The following is a 20625-nucleotide window of genomic DNA, read 5'->3' as shown; positions in this document are numbered from 1 at the left end:
TTCAGTGCTGTTGCAGTATTAAAAATACAAAACATTTTCCATCCCTAGTTGGTTGAATCATGCGTGTGGGAGCGGAGGACAAGGAGAGCTGATTGCATGGGGCTTGGCCTTGCTAGCTTTCACTGGGAATAAAATACCTTCATTCTTTTCCTCAGTGCTACATGCACAACTAAAGATTTTACAGGGAGATAGCATAGTCCATTGACAGGTTTCGGTGATAGCTCTGATTATTTCGGCAAAGCGGACACAGCAAGCTTTGGGCCCTGCCAGCAGTTGTGGGTAAGCCTTTCCTGATGTGACAAAGAAGCTTTGCCTTTTCCAACCCACCCAGGCTCTGAGTCAGTGTTATCTTTTTCTTTTCTTCATAATTGCTTTCAAACTGCCAAATTCTGTTCTGAGAAATTTCTTTCCTTGATAACTTATCAAGCACAGTCATTAGCATTCAACACATGGTAGTTAACATTCCTTTCCAGTCTCTGCTGAAAGGGCTACATGCTCATTTGACATGTGCTCTGCCTTGTTACGGGTGTCAGTTTTGCCAAGCATGTCACCCATGCAAGACAATAGTCTCCCAGCCTGTAGGCCCATTCTCTAACAGGGAAAAAAGTCTGTGCTTACACGTGCGCGCGCGCACACACACACACACACACACACACATACAGTACCTGTGTGGACTTCCTCTCAGACCCTTCTGAGTGTGGTTCTGGGCTTAGGGTCATTCAAGGAGAGGCATATACATATTTTGGAAAGCACTTGAGAAGCAGAAACCATTAATTGCAGGAGTATGTTTAGTCAGATTCTGAGGGACCTTCTGTGGCTGATGTCTTAGTTACTGTCTCATCACTGAGACACAGTACCCAACATCCACAACTCTGAGGAGGAAGATTTTATTTTGGCTCACAGTTTATAGCAGTTTCATTCCACTGTCCATTGCCTCCGAGACTGGGCAGCATGGCAGAGGGGACACAGCTCATGGCGTGGCAGCAGGAATCAGACAAGGATAAGAGGAAGAAGGAAGGACCTAGACCCTTCCAGGCCACACCCACAATGGCCACCTCCTCCAACCAGGTTTTATCTCCTAACGTCACAGTTAGCTGTAAACCCATCAGTGGAAGAATCCACTGCTAGGCACCATGGCTTCATGACCCAGTCCCCTCCCAAAGCCCTACTGTGAGCACTGGAGGTTTTAGGGAGTCATACGGATACAAACCACAACAGCTGGGTGCCATGTAGCTCCTGCTATGGTGAAGAGCCACACGGATTTGAGGCTTACAGGGAAGTTCCTTTGGTAGCCTGCTCCCTGCTCCCTGCATCATTCACTGGTGTCTTCCTAAATGCTGGTGCAAGAGTCAGCTTCTCTGCACCATAATTCCTCTTCCACTGAATATCTGCGTGCTGTCTTAGTTCATTTTCTGTTGCAATAACATAATATTTGAGAATAGAGGTTTATTTGTGTATTACTTACTGTTCTCTTGTTGCTGAGACAAAATACTCAACTCCCAAAGTTAGAGGGGAAGGGGTTATTTGTCTTACAGTTTGTAGAGGTTTCAGTCCATAATCGGCTGGCTCCAAGACAGGGAAGGCAAACAGACACTGCAGAGGAGAAATGACAAGGTGCACACCAAGTAGCAAAGGCAACAAGGGACCTTAACAGTGTCTTTATGCTCCTTTTATTTGGACTACCGGGATTGGGGCAGTGCCAAACCACTCACTCACATGTACTGGTTTAGCAATCACGTGCCCTTGACCCCGGCATCACACATTCCAGATTCATCTACCTTCAAAAAAGCCTGCATGAGGCTCTGAGGGGACATCTAGACACAAACCCCAAAAGTTTGGCTCGTGGTTCTGGAGCCCAGGCAGGCCAGCAGCATGGCACTGGCATCCTCTCAGCATCTGGGTGAGGGCTGTCCTACTGCATCCCCATGTGGTGGAGGGCATCACGCGGCAGGAAAAGCAGACATGGCTCTTTTTCCTCTGCTTGTAAAATTACTCATTATCATCATGAGGTTCCACCCTCATGGCCGCATCTAACTAACCGTAGCGACCACCCAAAAGCCCCAACTCCAGATGCCCGCAGCATATGAACTCATGAAGCTTTGTTGGCACATTCACACCATTGCAGATACCTTTTGTTCTCTTTAATAGAACCCTAAGTGATACAACAGCCTTAATTTTGCATCCTGTATATGACTGTTGGACATACTATTTCTGACCTGCTGTTTCTGTAAAGCCTTTTCCCTGACTAGAGTGCAAGCTCTGTGAGGCGAGAAGTTTTCTTTTTGGCATGCTGTGGAGCTTCTGACAGTTGACAGGGCCTGGCAGAGACAGTGCAACAATCAGTGATGAGTGGACCAACCCACAATAGAGTGCGAGTTGCACCCTAAATCTATGGAGTACTTAGAAAGACTCTCCAACTGGAAACTCAGGAGCCAGTATTGCTGTGGGATTTCTTGAGAGTTACTGAGTTCATACTCTATAAAAGTAATAAAACTAATATCTTATACATAATGGGAACTATGAAAATGTTAGAAATAATGTCTTATTGCCATTCTTTTTCCTTCTTTTCTTGTTTAAACAAAGCTTTTGTAAATAAGGGAGGCAGGGAGGTTGAAGGGAGGGAAAGAGATTGGGAGAGAGAGCAACCAAGATATATCATGTACAGGTGCAGACTCCCTTTGATGGAGTGGAGGGTGGAAGGGAGGACGAGGGAACGGGAAAAACAAGAATGAAGATACATCAGGTACAGGTACAAATTCCCGGTGATGACCATCATCATAATGTGTACCTAAAATGTACCAATGAAGTTAATTAAAAACTAAATTAAAAAGTAAAGGTTATGCAAGAAAAGAAATATTAAAGTCTAGCAATCAGTCTCTCCACTCTTCTTGCCCCCCATAACTCTTTAAACCTATCAGGAAGTGGTATCCTAGGCAGGCCCTTCTGCAGGCCTTCTCCCGGCCCTGTCACATGGTCAGACCTGTCTTAGTTATCTGAGGGTCATCCTGGGCACTGGGAACCCCGTGACCCTCCTTGCTATGCTTTGCCTCTGTTCCTGGAATGCCTGCACCCCTCTGTGGAATCTGCATCTGGCTTGAGTGCTATTCTCTCTATACCATCACCCTCTGCTCTTGCTTGATTTTCTTACCTTTCTGGCTTTTGGCTGCACTGTTTGAAAAGACTTTTGAATAACAATAAATATTATTATATAAGCTGATATTTGTGGAGCACTATGTTTATGCTCGACATGAGAGTTTTGCCTTTGACCACTCTCCATTCTCTTTATAGCACATTTAGGAGGTGGATACGAGCTCCCCCATTTTATAGAACACCAGCTCTCAGGTCGCACCGCCCATCAGTGTTAGGATTGTGAGCTATGTGCACACATGTGCTGAAATACATTTACCACCTCATTCAGCCCCTCCTCACACCTGCTGTATCTGTCGCCATGTTAGAGTTGTCAAGCACTATTTTATATCACATGATCTCACGCTATTGACTTAGTGACTTTCATTTGTTGAATCCTACTGAGCCAGACCAGGCAGTGTGTTTATTAATCACTAACAAAGGGAAGAGTGACAGGCGAGAATGTAAACATGGTGGAGGCCTGAAATTATGACAAAGAAAACGAAGTGTGTGGGAAATTCACTAATAGAATTGCCTGTCTCTTCTTCGCTGTGTTTCAGGAATACCAAATCGATATATTTTTTGCTCAGACCTGGACAGACAGTCGCCTTCGGTTCAACAGCACCATGAAAATACTTACTCTGAACAGCAACATGGTGGGACTGATATGGATCCCAGACACAATCTTCCGCAACTCTAAAACAGCAGAGGCTCACTGGATCACCACGCCCAACCAGCTCCTCAGAATCTGGAATGATGGCAAAATTCTTTATACTTTAAGGTAAGATGCTGTGTGGCTCTCCTTTAAAATGTTTAATCAACATATGACATTTGCACTTACTGGGTACAGTTTGACAATTCACTGCATGTATACTGTGCATATCGATCAAATCAAGACACTTAGCATTTCTGTTTCCTCCAGTAGTTACCATTTCTGTATGTTTGGAATTTTTGGACTCTTCCAGTAGTTTTGAAATACATTATAAATTACAGATACTATGCTATAAAACACTAAGACTAATTCCTGCTGTCTATGTGGCTCTTTAGTTATTATGATCTAATTTTGGGTTTTTCATTTAAATTATTGTTGACGTGAGACCTTACTGTACCTCTCAGTTACATTCTTTTTCTTGTTTGACACACTATATAGCATCCTGAGAAACTTTGTCCTAATGCCATGTGTGTGAAAGTGAAAGTACACACATGGCCTGCAATGAGTACAAAACCATTCCTTCATCAGAATTTATTTCTGTAGGAAGGTGGCTTCGAAATTATCTTTATATATTTATGTATTTAACCTCATGTGTCCACTTGGCTAGGAAAATAGAGATGGCTTTGACTCTGACTTAACACATGTAGCAGTAGCTAAATGTGAGACTTGCCTAGCATGTGCAAGGCCCTGAGTTTCATCCCAGCACCGCCAAGGAACAAAAATCAAATTTGAGAGCACAGGGATGAAGGGTGCGGCGGGCATTCCCCACACATCCCAGTTGAAGCAGCACCACTCTGCTGAGTCCTCCTGGAGGTAGGGTGAACCTCCCCGAAACCCAAGGAGATGACAAACTGTGCTTCAGAGCAGTCCTTGATTTTCCAGAATCCCTGCAGTAAACTGGTGTGAGCAGAGCTAGCTCTCTCCATGGGCTGCCACCTCTGTGTCGTCACAGCCTAACTGAGCACACAGCACGCAGTGCACAGTACCACACCAATGACACCTGCCCCTGGCAGCCCTTCTGCTTGTTCAGTGCCAGGACCAGGATGGAACCCTTTGGCATGGAGCTCCGGAGGGCACTGGATCTCTCAGAAACACTGCACACATCTCTGTTCTAACAGTCTGTGTCCCTGCCTCCAGAGGCACGTGCTCTTTCCTATGCCTCCTGCCCCTGCCTGTGAGGCTGCTTTTCCTCATCCTGCCATTTCTGCCGCAGCACCTGGCCTCTGTCACACCCCACATCTCCTGAATGGCTAGGCCCATCCATCCTGAGACTTTAAAGCAGATTCCCCTGAGCCAGAACATGCCTTCTAAACACAGTTCCTAAGAGCCTCAGTCCTGTCTCTGGCAGGGTTAAGGGCATTTTGAGTTCAGTTTGGCCAGGGAATCTTATACTTCCCTCTTCTTTAGGCTGTGGTCAGTGCCATCCCAGGGCCCTGGAGCCCCACTGCTCCCTCCAGCACTCTTTCTCAGAACCTATAGTTCTCTGCTTCCTCACACCACAGCCTGGGCCATGAGATTTTAATTATGGGTGCTTGTGGACCTAAAGAGAAATCCTGAAAAAGTGTCCAGAGCATAAATGTAAGCACAGACATCATCAAACAAAATCAGCCACAGATAAGAGAATATTTAAAGTTTCAGGGAAAGAATAATTTTGCCCACAGGGAACAACAACAATAATAATACTTTTTTAAAAAGCCACAGCAGAGAGGTTGAATGATGAAATACACTGGAAGAGGTGGCATCTGTAACAGGTGTGTCATCAGTCCTAGATCAATTAGAGTGAGACTGAAATGAAGCTGACCCTCAGAAAACCAGGACGGAGACCTGGCCGATGCTGGGATACTTGGTAGGAATCCGGTTACAGAGGCTTTGGAAGGATGCGGAGTACTCATTCAGTGAAGCCACCACCTGCCACTGGAAGGGCAGGGCATTGTCTAAGCAGGAAGTCGCCCACCCCATACTGAAGACTGATTCAGAGAAAATAACCACTTAGACAAATACGCCACTTTCAAAAGGAGGAAGTGTTTCATTTAAACAGATTGGAAACAATGACTTACAAAACAACAGTTGGTTTATCTCCTCCTCTCTGACTTGGCTTGCATTTTTAGACACAGTTGGAATCTTACTAATTGGTATTCTCTCTACTACTGATAGTTAAAAGCAAAACAAAATAAACAATGCAAAAGCAACCAACTGGCCTCACCAATCTAACTAACACAGTGGCCAGAATGGACCCTGCTTCGGTGACTGCCCTCCGGTTCCCTACTTTGTGGTACCTTGCCCAGCCTGAAGCCCTTGCCCGGTGGCCTAGGCTGTGTTGCTGTTGTCCCCGAGAGTGACTGTGGCTCTTCCACAGGCTCACCATCAACGCGGAATGCCAGCTGCAGCTGCACAACTTCCCCATGGATGAGCACTCCTGCCCGCTGATCTTCTCCAGCTGTGAGTACCTCTACTCTCAGGGTCAGATGCTGGGTGGGGAGCAGCTGCCGGGAACGTCACGGGATTAGTGACAGTCTCACTGTACACCCGAAGAAGACTGATAGCGGGTATAGAATTGGCAACCTGGGTATTTTTATGCTTGTTTGTTGCATAGCCTTATGTTACAAAATAGACAACTTCAGTAGAGTGGTGAGCAGCCGTGCATGGCAATAATGGCAGAAATTCATGATCAGTTAACTTACAAAAGACTCTTATGCTAATGAGCTGTGCAAATTATTTAGAAGTATAAAAAATTATTTCCCAATATTTTTAGGTTTATTATTTTAAAGACAAGTGATTTGTCTTCTATATAGGAAGAGAAAATATTTCCCTTTAAATAAGTTATATTTGTCTCACTGAATTATTGCAAGATAAAATTTTCACAGTATTTTATCTTCCAACATTTTGCTTTTGATTTATGTAATAGCTAGCAATCTTATAAATCCTTAAAGACAATGTCTAATATTAAATGCAAGAGTGTATATATATATATATATATGTATATATACTTCTATATAGGAAGAGAAAATATTTCCCTTTAAATAAGTTATATTTGTCTCACTGAATTATTGCAAGATAAAATTTTCACAGTATTTTATCTTCCAACATTTTGCTTTTGATTTATGTAATAGCTAGCAATCTTATAAATCCTTAAAGACAATGTCTAATATTAAATGCAAGAGTGTATATATATATACATATATATGTATATATATAATATCAAATTTATTTGCTTAGAAAGCTTTTAAGTAAAGGTCAATATGGAAATGTATCTGTTGACTTTAAGATGGTTCATTTAAATGTATTAATCACAGGTACTTCTGAATGAAGCAGAAGAATTCAATTACCTTTACTGGCTTTCTTTCAAACTGCATGTTAAACATTACCAATATACCTAATGAAATTTCAGTCAGGCATTTTTATGAAACAAGGGATGATCATGCGTTATAATTCACTTTAGCTTAAGAAAGGACACAATAGCAAGAAGAATTTCACTTGCTGATCTAGACTGGGTAAAAGTACTCTTGTGTGAAGAATAGTTTAATTAGGTGAATCTAAACCTGTTGCATTTGTTGATGACATTAATGGTGGCTGCTTAGCAAAGGGACACAGATGTGGGTGATGTCTGCCACACTTCCATGGGAAGCCAGTTGAGCCGGGTTCTCTCGATTTAACAGTTGCACAGCCGTTCGTCTTACCGAGTGCTTTGTGAGTCAGTTTGGTGTATGTGTGCATGATGTTCCTGATGGATTTGTGCACCCATAGTTCATCGGTGGACCCAAGCTGGCTCTGTTGATCTTTCCAGTGCATTGATATGCTACTGAGCATGTAATTTTAGTGGCTGTAATTTCATTATTACACATTCTGTTTTGTTGCTTTTTCTAAACTTCAGTACAATCTTGACAGCCTCTGATTTCTTTACCAAATTTTCAATGACATCTTCTATTTAAATTTTCATAAATACTGACATCTTTGTGGGAAGGATTTGCAAAGTTTGTTGCTCTATTATTTACTAATTTGACTTCATGTTTCCTGAGTCATTTTCTGTGGCTGAGTCTTGTATTTAAGTGGGCTTATTCTGAAGACAGCTTGCTGTGCCTCTGCCTGATGACTACTATTGCCTCTTTTATTTTTTTAATTCTAATTTATTAAATAAATAACACTGTCAATTATCAAATCCACTGCCAAGCATACAGTGCCTGAAGTTTTAAACTTGTGCTACTAACACACTGATGGTCAATGTGAAATTTAGCTGGTGATTTCTTTTGTAAATCCCTTTTATAGAAGTGTAGATTTTATGCAATAAAATACATGTGCTTCTATTAAAGCTCAGTGAAAATTGTACATGGCTGTGGAAACACCACAACATGCAAGATTAGACAATTCTCAGCACCTTCAGATATTTCTCTTTTGCAGCTTTTTTGAGGACAGAATACTAGGGATTGAAGCCAGCACATGCTCAGCACCTGTTTTACCCCTTAGCCACACCCTACTCCCTCTTTTACATCTTTTCAAGAAATTATCATACCCTCTGCCATGGCAATCACTGATCTCTTCCTGTCACCACAGATTAATGGGGTCTTTCAGTGTTCTGCATCAGTGCCTGACTTCTTTCACTGAGCAGAATGTCTTGAAACTTACTCATGCTGGTACGTGAATCAGTAGTTCATTTTTCTGTCACTTTAAATTAAAGTTTAAACCTGAATACCTGGGCCTTACAGATGGTGTAAATTTTAGCTGCATACATGCCTTTGTGATAGAGGATTGTGCTTATAAAGTCAGGGTGAAAAGTAGTCTTTTGCTTTTACACTGTTTCCATAGCCAAAGCTCAGTGGGGCATCTCCTTTTGGCACAGTTTTTTCCTGAGCCTCCAGCTGAGATTTCCTCACTTCACAGTCCAGCCTTTACTAAGTTTCTAATCAGAATGGCCACCCTAGGGTCCAGTCCTGGCCCTCCTCCTGCTCCTTGCTTGTGGGAAAGCTTGAGCGCCCAACTCCAGGCAGCAGAGACCGGCACAGCCCCCAGCTCCGATGCGGACGTTCTTCTTGAATTCTCATCTCTTCCCCGATGCTTTCCCTCACTCCCTCCTGTTTTAAAAATGTACTTAAATTTTTTCAGAGCCTTTTAAGCTTTCTGTTCTTGAAGCTGATTATCTGCATGTGGAGCTTGCAATTCTGCTAGAAAGAAAAGGGTTTGTATGAATTGTTTTAAGTATTTTTACAGAAATAAAATAATTTAAATTCTCAAAGAGAACTCACGTAACACACACCACTGAGGTAAATACTACCTAAAATCTTAACGATCAGTAATATCTTTTGGGGCTTAGTTGAGGATTAGCATAAAGTACTGAGAAGAAATCTGTTACAGTAGGAGGTGGTTTGTAAGACAAATTTCATTTATGTCTATATCTCCAGTATCGTGCAGTGGTGGGGATGGGCAGAGTGAATGGAAAACCCAGGTAACAAAGAGTCCTATTTAGAGGGTCAGGAAGGGGCACTTTTAACTGTAGGCAAATCAAAGCTCTGTTGTCTGAAAATGCAATGGCTAAAGTTATATTTGGCAACAACAGAAAATAAGTTTCATAAAAGCAGAGCTGGATGTTGACCACTACATGCCCACTGGAATGGCCAAAATTGCAAACACTGACATGGGATGAGGGTGGAGAGCAACAGAGACACTCATCCGCTGCTTCTATGATGCAGGATAGTACAGCTGCCATAAAAGACCTGTGAGTAACTTCTTGCAGAGTTAAATATACTTTTACCTTATGAGTAAGAGTTTTCACTCACTCTTTGGAATCTTTCCAGATGAAATGAGAACTTATATCCACACGAACACCTACTACAGCAGCTTCATTCATAATTGCCAACATTTGGAAGCAACCAGGATGTCTTTCAGTAGGCGTCTTAGTCATTTTCACCACGGCCGGGACCTAACCATTGGCGTTTGCACTTTAGGGAAGAGAGGCTTGTGTTGGCTCACGTATTTCTGAGGCTTCCATCCTTAGTCAGCAGCTCCAGGCAGAAGTGGCTCGGGGAAGTCTGCTCAGGGACAGTGGTCACTGCATCGTGGCGGTCAGGAAGCAGACAGTGAGGGGAGGGGCTGGGGGGGGAAGTGCAGCCACCAGGCCATACCCATAGTGACCCACTTCTGTCCAGATGTCACATTGAGCTATAGCACAGTTCAGGCATCTTTCAAAAGCCCCAGCTCTGAGCACATGAGGCTCTTGGGGAGCATCTCATATACACCACAGCAGAAGGTGAATGGAGAAATGAACTGCGGTAGTCTAGAGATTGGAATGTTATTTAGCACTAAAAATGAGCTATTAACTTCAGTATTTATTGAAAAGTAAAAGAAATCAAACTGAAAAGACTACATACTCTTTGATTCCAACTACATGATATTCTGAAAAAAGCAACACTATGAATACAATAAAGAAGTCAGTGATTTCCAGGTGTTGAGGGTGAACAGGTAGAACACAGAAGATTTTAAAGACAGTAAATATACTCTGTATGATGCATTGTGTATTTATACAAATCCAGATAGCGACCAGCCCAGGTTTGAGTCCTAGTGTAAACCAAGGGCAAGGCTCAGGTGATGTATCAAGCAATGTCATTGATTATCACAACTGTACCACTCTGGTGGGGGCTGTGGATGGATGGGAAGGCTGTGAAGGAGAGAAGAAAAGAGATGCATGAGAACTCTGTGCTCTCTGCTTAATTTCTCGGTGTGCCTAGAAAGGTTTTGTAAAAAACTAGTCAAAAAAGTCTGGAGGTAGAGGAAAAAAGAAATCTATTCGAATCACAACTGAGAATGCTCTATAGAGCCATTCTATCAAATAGAGATTAACCAAGAATCTCAAAGTATATAACTGTGCATTGAAGTACAGAGTTATCGAACTAATTTATATGTATGAAATTCATTCATCTGTATAGGATTGCCTTTTTATAAATGAGAATAACGTTCTTAATGAAGACGTGCCTTTATAATTAGGAGTTGTAGAGGACAGTTATATTTATATCAGTTTGTTGTGCAATTTGTGTCTACACTGTGGGTTTATATTATCAAGAAAATGCTAATCGTGATACTGAAAAGCAGTTGAAAATGCAGTAGACTTTCTGTCTTGCGGTATCATGGTATTTTCCCATTACATATAATAGGGAGCTTAAGTTTTTCCATTTGAAAACAATACAAAATTGAACAAATATGTATTCTGTCTTACAAACAAAAGCTACCCAGAGTGTACAGCAAGATTTAACATGATCGTTGAAGTGATTGCAACGTAGTTCTACTTTATAGACAACTATCTTTTCAGGAGAAAAGCTTCACAGAAATAAATGGGCTAGGATTAAACATCCTCTGTGTGCAGATGTACTTTGGAAGTAAATTCCTTAAGAGAACCCTTTTACTTGAGTAGGCTGTGACTGTCTATCAGAGTGGCACAAGAAAAACGGCTCACACACGAAAAATATATATAATTTTCCAGTATATGCATATATGCACAGGGATGAGGTGATAACATGTGCTACATAGCAGTTTGTTGTTATTATTAATTTTGGTGCTGGGATCGAACCCATGATTTGCTTGAGAAATTGCTTTTACTTCTTTAGGATATATACCTAGAAATAGAATTGCCCATTTTCATGATAACTCTCAATTTAATTCTTTGGAAAACTGATAAATTATTTTCTATAGCAGCCACACAATTTTATTTCCCTGTCAGCAACTCACAAGGATTCTACTTTCTCTATATCTTCATCAAAACGTCATCTGCTTTTGCTTTTTATTGATAATAGCCATCTTCATGGTTAAGGTTCATTATCTTCTTGTGGTTTTGGACTAGCATTTCCCTAATAACTAATGGTGTTCTAGTACTTGCAATCACAAAGGTGTTTTGATGCATAGTATGACTTTAATAAATCAGACTGGTTGAAATAAGCTTGCTTTTAAAAAAAGACAAACCAGTGAAAAGACTCCTGACAGCAGAGCAATCGTGGACAACAAAGTACCCGAGGAGAAGCAACAATCCTGAGTTCGAGAAACACAGCAAAGCTACAGAGATGAAACAACATATGATGGGCACAAAAGAGGCGCGTGGATCTGCAGAGTGGGACAGAGGAAGCAGAAAAAAACCCCAGGCACATTCAGTCATGTGAGCTTTGACAAAGGGGCAAAAGCACACACTGGAGGAAGACGGCCCCTAACAAATGCTGCTGAGAAATCTGGTTCTCCACGTGCAGAAGATTAAGTCTGGACCCATAGGTCTTGCTCTGTAATAAAATAAAATTAAAATAGATGAAAGACCTGGATTTTAAAACTGAAATGCTTAATCTGATGAAAGATAAAGCAGGTAAAACTCTTGAAGACATAAGTGCAAGAAAGGACTTTTCAACAGAATTTCACTTGCATAAGAAAAAAAACTTAAGAATCAACAATGGGATTATATCAAATTAAAAAGCTTCTGCACAACAAAGGACACAACCAATAGATTGAAGAGACAACTTACAGAATGGGAAAATTATCCCAAATAATGCTCAAACAGAGGAGTGACATCTAAAGTATATAAAGAACTGAAAAAAATTAGACTGCCGAAAATAAAAAAAATCCAGGGCAAAAAATAAGCAACCGAAATGAGTAGACCATTCTCAGAAGCACAAGTGGCCAATTACATGAAAAAATGCTCAACATCACCGGCCATGAGAGAAATGCCAATTAAAGCAACACTGAGATTCCATATTATTTCAGAAAGAATGGCTGTTATCAAGAAATAAAATAACAAATGTTGGTGAGGTTGTGGGAAAGAGGAACCCTTGTACGTTGTTAGTGGGAGTGTAAATTGGTACAACCACTACTGAAATCAGTATGGAATTTCTCAAGAAAATTAAAGCTAAAAATTCCATTCCACTCATCCATTCCTGTGTTCATGAACAGAACAGCTTAATCTTATTAAGATGGCAGTATACCCTAAAGTGCTCAATAGATCCACATAAAAGCCCCACTTGGTGCTCACCAAAAGTACAAGCAATAAAAGAAATCTTCTTTGTGTCTTCTGAGAGGCATCATAGTCTTTACTTGCAAAAGTCTCCATGTTCAGATTCACTTCATATCCTTTCCTGATACCTCTTAGATCAGTGCTGTCCAATAGAAATATTCAAGCCACAGACTTGATTTTAACTTTCATAGGAGCCACATTTTTAAAAGCATAAACAGGTAACATCAACTTTGCCATTACATTTTATGTAATACAGTCTGCCCAAAACGTGATCATTTCAACATAGAATTAATATGAAAAAGTTGGGATATCTTATACATAAAGTCTTGGACCCCCAAACATTTGTGCTACTAATAGCCATGTACACCACTAGTCCACATGCCTGTTCCCTGCAGAGAAACTCAGAAAGATGAAGTCCACTTTGCAGGCTGCCCCTGAGGAGACCCAGTCTGAAGTTGAGCCCTATTTGTTGCCCTTTATACTGACAGCACTTCCCTTGTGGATGCCCATGATTTATTTGCTAAGTGGCCTGTCCATAACTGTGGTGCTGTCAGAAAACAGGCTGAGGCCCTCAACGAAGCTGCACGTTTTCAGATGTGTGTTTCTTTCGATATCAGTGATGTCCATAATTCCCCTCTTCCCCCCACTTTTTTTTGGTACTGGGGATCGAACTCAGGCCCTTGCACTCGTGAGGCAGATGGCAGCACCACTGAGCTAAATCCCTGGCCCTTTAACACCTTTCCTGATACATGCTCTGCGCCTGTAGAATTCTCTCAGTCCTGTATTGGAAACCCAGCCATGTGACCAAACTGGACTTTTAATGTCCACAGAAATTTATGGAAATGGGCACATGGATGCATAGGCATAACCTGAATCTCTCTCACACAAAAGAAATCTTATGATTCATGCAGCTCCAAATTACCCAGATGCCTTTGTGAAGCCTCTGTCTCTGTACTTAGTGTTAGGAATATGTGCTAAAGGATTACAGGAAATTATGTTCAAGTGCAATGGTATGAGGTTTTCGGTCTCTGTACCATACAAATGAACATATTTTATATGACAGATACTACTCATTCCTCATTATCTGCAGTGGATTGGTTCTAAGACTTTCCCACTTCCCATCTCAAAATGTGGGTATTCTTAAATCTCTTATATAAAAATGATGTAGTATTTTAATATAACCTATACATATCTTCCCTTATACTTTAAATTCTCTCTGCACTACTTTTAATACCTAATACAATACCCACACCGTGGCTTCATTCACATCGGTTCAGCATAGTGTTTCACATATGACAAATTCAAATTTTGCTTTTTGGAACTTTCTAAATTTTTTGTTTTCCATAATTCTTGAATTGCTGTTGCTGAATCTATGGAGAAGCACAATAGATGTCCAGTAGAACCCTGGAAATGTAACTCCCAGGCAGACATGTCAAACCAACTGTAATTTACCGCTAACTGTGGAATGAGAGAGTTTTAAAGCTAAGCAACACTCATCACTCATTTATTAGTTCCTCATCCTTGTGGAGATCGGGACACTGATCCACATATCAGCTCTGCCATGGCTACTGAGGAACCTGGAGACTGCTGTGCCGGCTGCCCTGGGTGTGGGGTACTTGGAGTGAGCCCTGTTTGTGGTGAGGAAGGGAAAACAGATGCCTATTCCCTTACTTCTTGTATCCCACGATGTTATTCAGCCAAAACAATCTTCAGCATGCGTTAACCACGAACATAGTGGGAGACCTTTGGTTATTTGTTCATTTCTCCTTTAGTGTTGCCCCACAAGTATCCTCATCTCTCTTTTAAAACACATTTGCCATGATGAGATGCCAGTCCAAAGAGCAATGGAAACCAATTTAAGATCATCAGATTTTCCCACTGTGACTGTTTCATGGCCCAAAGTTCAGTTCATTGCCTCTGACCTTGATTTGGACCATGGCTCACCGTATTCACATCTCTTGTTGGCCTCAGGGTCTGCGAGGACCATTGAAGGAGGAAAAGTTTCTAGAGGCATCGTGGGAGAGTCATGGTCCAAATACGTGCCCCGTGCCTACAGGAAGGCACCATCTGTTTTTCATGGTCACTTTTGTCCCCTCGGGGCAAGGAGGCAGGCTGAACAGGACAGGAAGCCCGAATTCAGCCTCATTGCCAGGCTCCAGGAACATCCTATTCCCTGTACAGAGAGACAAACAAACCAGCTAAGGCTGATTTTTAGGAGCCTTACCTGTTTTCTCCTTCTGTGTGCAGAATACAGAGTACTGCCAAATGTTTTTCATTCTGAACTTTTGTTGATCAGACCTGGAAAGAAAACTAAGGACCCCTGATTCATCCAGATGCTTCATAAATGATGTTTCTGTGTTAAACTCAGCCAAAGGAAAAATCTCCTTGTTCTCTGCCTGTTACTCAAGTGCCAAGATAAAAAAATCCATCTGCCAGGTGGAGCTTTCCAATCAGTGGGCCACTGCACCATGCCTTTTCCCTCTAACGAAAGGAACACATTGCCCATTGAAAGTCCTTTCTCCCTTTTGGAGCAAACAGAAGGTGTTGAGGATGCCATCAGTGGCCTGTGTTCAGACTTCCCAGAGGAAGCCCACCTTCCAAGAGGAGAGCATTCCAAAGTCTCCGTTGCTCACAAATCTCTTGAACCACACGCTTTGGCAGCACATGGGTATTCCCTGAACAGCGCATTAGGAGACAGCCGAATCCCACAGCCTGGACCTGGGAGAATGAAGATGGTGTCCTGGGAACCAAGTTCCCATTGGGAATCCCACCAGAGAGACCCGAGCTGTGGGGGAAACAGGCCTTTGCTACCTTCTGCCCTTGCCTGCCTCACAGTCCTCCTCTGGTTTCGTGATCTCTCCCAGCCCCTCTTGGTGTTAACTTCCTTGAGTCTGATGTCTAGGGATCTCCACAGTCATGCTCGATGGGTTTGTTTCTCTCTGACATAGAAAGATGAAAAGGAGTCAGAGAAGACCAGCGCAAAGTGAAAGTACTTTATTACAGGGACTGCATGGGGAAGTGGCACAAAACCACTCTGTGGGGGTTGCGGGGAGTCCAGAGCTGGGGCACTGTTGAATCTGGGGCTGTGGTCCAGTTTTATGGCAAGGGCCCCATCACCACCTCCCTGAGGGTCAACACTTGATTGATTGGGTATCAGGCTTGTTGCTAGGGCTTTGATCTTGTGGGCTAATAGGGGAACTTGGGTAGACATGGTGACCTGCTCCAGGAAGACAGTGTTACCCACACAAAGGCAGATGTTAGAACTACCACCCATCAGCTTCAGACCACAAAGCTGCTCGAAGCCACACAGAGACTGTTTTTTCTACCCTCCATACAGGGCCTGAGTCTTTGAACCCTGCCTAAGGCTCCCTTCTGTCCCTACATTGGTCTCTACCTTGCCCATCTGGTGTGGGGCTGCAAGAGGGGAGTGGAATCAAAGGTTTTCTAAATAATGAGGGGAAAAGGGAGGAGAGGGGCAAAGGAAAAAGAAGACTCAAGATACATTATGTAGAGGTACAAATTCTCTGTGATGAATATTATTATGTCTATTGAGAGTTTGCCAATAAAATTAATTTTTTATGAAAGAGGACTGGGTAAGGTTTTAGCCTCCATTCCCTCACCAACTGTCACCCTCACTTTGGCTGGAAACTCACTTAAAATGGGAAAGAATTACAGCACAAGACTGCACCGGCTCCATCTCGGAGACCTGAAGATGGCATTTTTTATTCCAGCGTCAGGTGAAGTAATTTGTTCAGACAGGTTACACGCCTGGCCGTGGCACTGCTAAAAGAGGTGAACCCTGCTCCTCACTGTTGAGCTGCCCCTGGATGCTCTGGAGTGACTCCTGTGGGCCTCCCATGTGGGCGGAGGGTGGAGGACATTGCCAGGGCAGGCTAAGAGGTGATTTTTCCAGCACCCCTCACTGTATCCGACAGCAGCTGGCCCAGCATCTTAGGACAGAGAACATCTCAGCTCTCTAAACCCTCTGGGCCTTCCTCTGCACATCTGCACATGGGGCTTTAGGCACAGGCTTTGTGGGATCCCACTCCCAACCATATTGCAGCTGCCCTGAGAGTGCAAGGCTGCACAGTCAGATGCGACCATGGGGTGAGCTACACAAGGTCTCTGATGCTGAGTTCCTGCAAGCAGCGCTCTCCGCCCAGGGAAGGCCTTTTGGGGTAGAGAAAACAGCTGATGCCTACTAAACCTTCCAACTGGGCTTGATTTACCATTTGGGAGACTCCACCACGATAGGCATGTGTCTGTGCCAGGGTTACTTGTAAACACCAAGCTCTGTAGGGTGTGGTCAACATTCCTCTGCATAAGACTCATGACTCATGACTCGAAAGGGCCACTAATGGTTCTTGGAATTATGATTCTTAAAAAGCAAATATTACAAAATCAGCAATGTCATAAAATCTTCATGCTTCTCACAATTTGCACAAAGTAAGAAGTAAAGTCGGTAGAAGTGGAACAAAAACTTCAGTCACAAAAACTGTGTTTCTAGCCCCCAAATCATGAATTCTGTGATTTATGCCATGCCCAGACATATTTTTATTTTGCATCCACTGAGTCCTGGCATAGCTGTGTGATGGGGCAGAAAACCTCTGTCAAGTACATGAAGGAAGTCACGCAAACCAGCACTGCTGTACTTTGAAGGGAAGAGTCCTTTCCTGAACCTCTTGTAGTTATGGCACACATTCTTGTATATAATATTTACTTCTCAGCAGAGCCTCAGGCTGCAAGCTTTTCTGTTTCAGATTGCCTTTTGGAGAGGGAGGAGGACAAGGTGTCCGGGACACTGTGAGAAAAGAGCAGACTTCAGAAACCACTGAGTAGTTCCTAGACCAATAGCCACGCTGTGTATTTACTCCTAGTTCTGAATGTTTGGGGTAATTTAATTAGTGTGGTGGCAGGTGGGGGAAAGGCACTTGATACTAGTGCTGTGGGATTTGTGTAGAGATGGAACTTCTAGGCCTTTTTCCCCAGGAAGCAGCTTTATTCCTGCGGGCACTGACTCAGTGGTTTCCTGTCCAAAGGCTGAGTGCCGAACATGGCACAGTTGCACCTTTTATACAATGTTCGTGCCTTTGTCTCCCTATGTGGGTGTACACTAACATTTTACAGTCTGGTGGGTAACATGAACATTCTGCAGTCTGGTTGGGTGTGATTGGGTTAGAATTACCTCAGAGTACACCTGCACATGGAGGCTGAAATGGCTGCATTGTAAAAAATTCCCACCCTGACAGGAAGGGGCCCTTACCACCCACTTTAAACTCTTTTTATGAAAAAATGTTATTTGACTTTGTAATTCTTTATGTGTCTAAGTCTTGATAATAAGCATCATTTTGAAATAGGTGTTCTCTAGCTACGCTGTGTGCTTTTGTTATCAATAATGCTTGCATACACTAAAATTCTAAAAACTTTTAAACTTTAAAAACCTAACTGGGTGTCTGGGAGTCTTGGCCCACCCTTCTGTGTGTGGGACCTACTGAAAGAGCTCAGTGATGAAAATCGGGGGTCCTCACTTCCCCGTAACTCATACATAGGTGCATTTAGGATGTTCCAGGCGGGGCTTATCTCACGGCCCACAATCACTAGCTCATTTGATTCTAACAGTGATATTGGAGTCTGAATTTTTCTCCAACACCTTTTCTAGCTTAAAAAAAAAAAGTGTAGAGACATGAGGCAATCCTCCAGTGTCACCAGGGACAAGGACTGCACTGGGGTTTGAACACAAGAGTGGGTCTTGAGTCTTCTCTTGAGGAATTCAGCACACTCTTCCCAAGAGGCTCTGGATTATTATTATGATCTTTATTGTTATTACTGGAAGAGGACATTTGGGGCAAAGAAAACAGACTTCTCTTGCCTCAAGATAAGGGTGTATTTTACTGTGGAATGGCTTTTTTCAGTAAACCACTTGGGATGAAAATTTTAAAAATACATGGTACAGCTTTTCCTTGACAGCTCTGTCAACTCTAACTATGTTGGAGCTGGAGAAATTATTAGGAAAATGTCATTGCTGTTGCAGTGATGTCAAAGATGTCTGAAAGCTGGCTGGTTTTCAGAGTTTTAAAAGGCAGTGCACCATTCTCCCAAGGTAACTACATAACGTGGAAGAAGACTGAATGCCAGTTAGTAGATCTCAGTGTTATGTGCCTAGGCACCACTGCTGCCACAGTAAACCAGATCCTCATCCTCTCTCTTTCCAGCCTGGTGCAGACCCAGTGCCAGAGTGCATGGAGAGTCCCTAGTGTGTGCATGATTTCCAGTCAGTCTGCTGGAAGCACATTCTGCCTCCCTTTCCCCATTACTTACCAGTCCATCAGCAGGTGCAAAGAGGGAGCCTTACAGTAGAATGACTGTACTAGTACAGGTTCACTAGTGCAAGTGTGTAGTGAGTGACAGTAGGGTCTCAGCTCTTGCTTGTGGAAGTCCAGGATTCTCTTCATTACATGTCTGGGGCAGGAACTTCTAAGGAGAACAAGTACCAGAGCAGAGGGCCTCTTCTAGGCTCTTCCAAATGTGTGTTCTTCATAGTCTCTATCCACACTCCAGGTGAAAAGCGAGGGCCAGTGTACAGGACAACTCCCTGCCTTCCAGACAGAAAAGGGACACGAGGACTTCAGGGTCTACAAGTCCTCAAGCTTGCTGAGGAGATGATGCCACTGTCAGAGGAGAAGCTGGCACACTGTCCCTCAGAGCATTGCAGTTGTTTGTAAACAATATATTAAATTACATTTCTTGGATCTTCTTTCCCCTGTTCTGTGTCCTTTTTCCTGAGTGAACCACGGTGAGGAGGCTGCTTCCTGGATCCTAATTCAGAAGGTTCTGCCTGAACAAGTGAGCCCTGGATAGGAACCATTCCATTTGCTTCTGTTCTGTGGTCTGAGCTCCTCAGAAGTTCCTAGGAGTAAAAGTACATGGAGCAAAAGTGTACACACCATACCAGGATTCATGAGAGAGGTGGGGCCCACAGCTAGGAGCAACACGATGTTGGGTCACCTCGGAGCACAGAATCTCTGCCAGAAACATTTCAAAGACCCACTGGTCTCTTCTAACCCATCTTGCTTCACAGCTGCTCCAGTGGCACCGGGTTGTGAGGGGACCACTGGCCTATCTGACCATCTGTGGTTGGATAAAGAAAGAAGGGAGGAGCATGCTCTGAAAGCCTAGCTGCCTGTGATGCAGGGAAACCGCCGTGCACGTCTGTTCGTCTGTTCTGTCGGGGTGAGAAGGTCAAGGAATACCCTGCTGTCTGTCTTGCAGTGATTGGTTCTGCCGTGAAACAAAAGCATTTTAGATATACTTCTCGCTGTCAATTTAACAGTGTGAAATGATGGAAATAGGAAATCTGTAAGCTAGATAGTTTCCCCTGCTGGGCCATTGAAGTCATAATATAACTGGGAAGAATGTCAGTGCATTTTGACTATAAATACCTTTGTTATACACTTAGTATTTTTGAAAAGTTTGGTCTTGTCTCTTTGGAGGTTAGGGAGCTTGCCTTTTGTGGACTGCTGAGTGCCTCATTCATAGTAGGCTCTTAATAGATGTGTACTCTGTGCAGGTGGCTGAGGCACATCGTCCGTACCTAGAGCTCGATATGGTGGAGCTCATGCCATGCCTCATTCTGAGGATGGCTATTTGAATCAGCCAGTACTGAGCTCACTAAGAGAACAGGTGCTGCCACTGATTCAGAATGTCACACATCTACAGGGTATCGAGTCACAGCTCAAATAAAAGGAAACAAACTGAAAACTAAAGAAGATATGCTGAAATTCAGTTTTGGTTGGTTTGCACTCTGGGAATAGAGCCC

At 43.0% G+C, this 20625-nt stretch overlaps 1 protein-coding gene across 2 annotated transcripts in view; it reads left to right on the top strand.

The window, feature by feature from the left end:
- Window positions 1-20625, top strand: part of Gabrg3 (gamma-aminobutyric acid type A receptor subunit gamma3) — a 490937-nt gene that overhangs the window by 260395 nt on the left and 209917 nt on the right. For both annotated transcript variants that reach the window (XM_010612934.3, XM_010612935.3), the window contains exons 4-5: window positions 3687-3907; window positions 6195-6277. In XM_010612934.3, the coding sequence (XP_010611236.1) occupies window positions 3687-3907; window positions 6195-6277 (304 nt within the window). The remainder of the gene's footprint in view (window positions 1-3686; window positions 3908-6194; window positions 6278-20625) is intronic.

The sequence above is a fragment of the Fukomys damarensis genome, unplaced genomic scaffold, assembly GCF_012274545.1.
Source record: "Fukomys damarensis isolate Sample0158 unplaced genomic scaffold, DMR_v1.0_HiC HiC_scaffold_7, whole genome shotgun sequence".
Taxonomy (NCBI): Eukaryota; Metazoa; Chordata; class Mammalia; order Rodentia; family Bathyergidae; genus Fukomys; species Fukomys damarensis.
The sequence above is the reverse complement of the archived record's forward strand: the minus strand, read 5'-3'. Positions and strand labels throughout refer to the sequence as shown.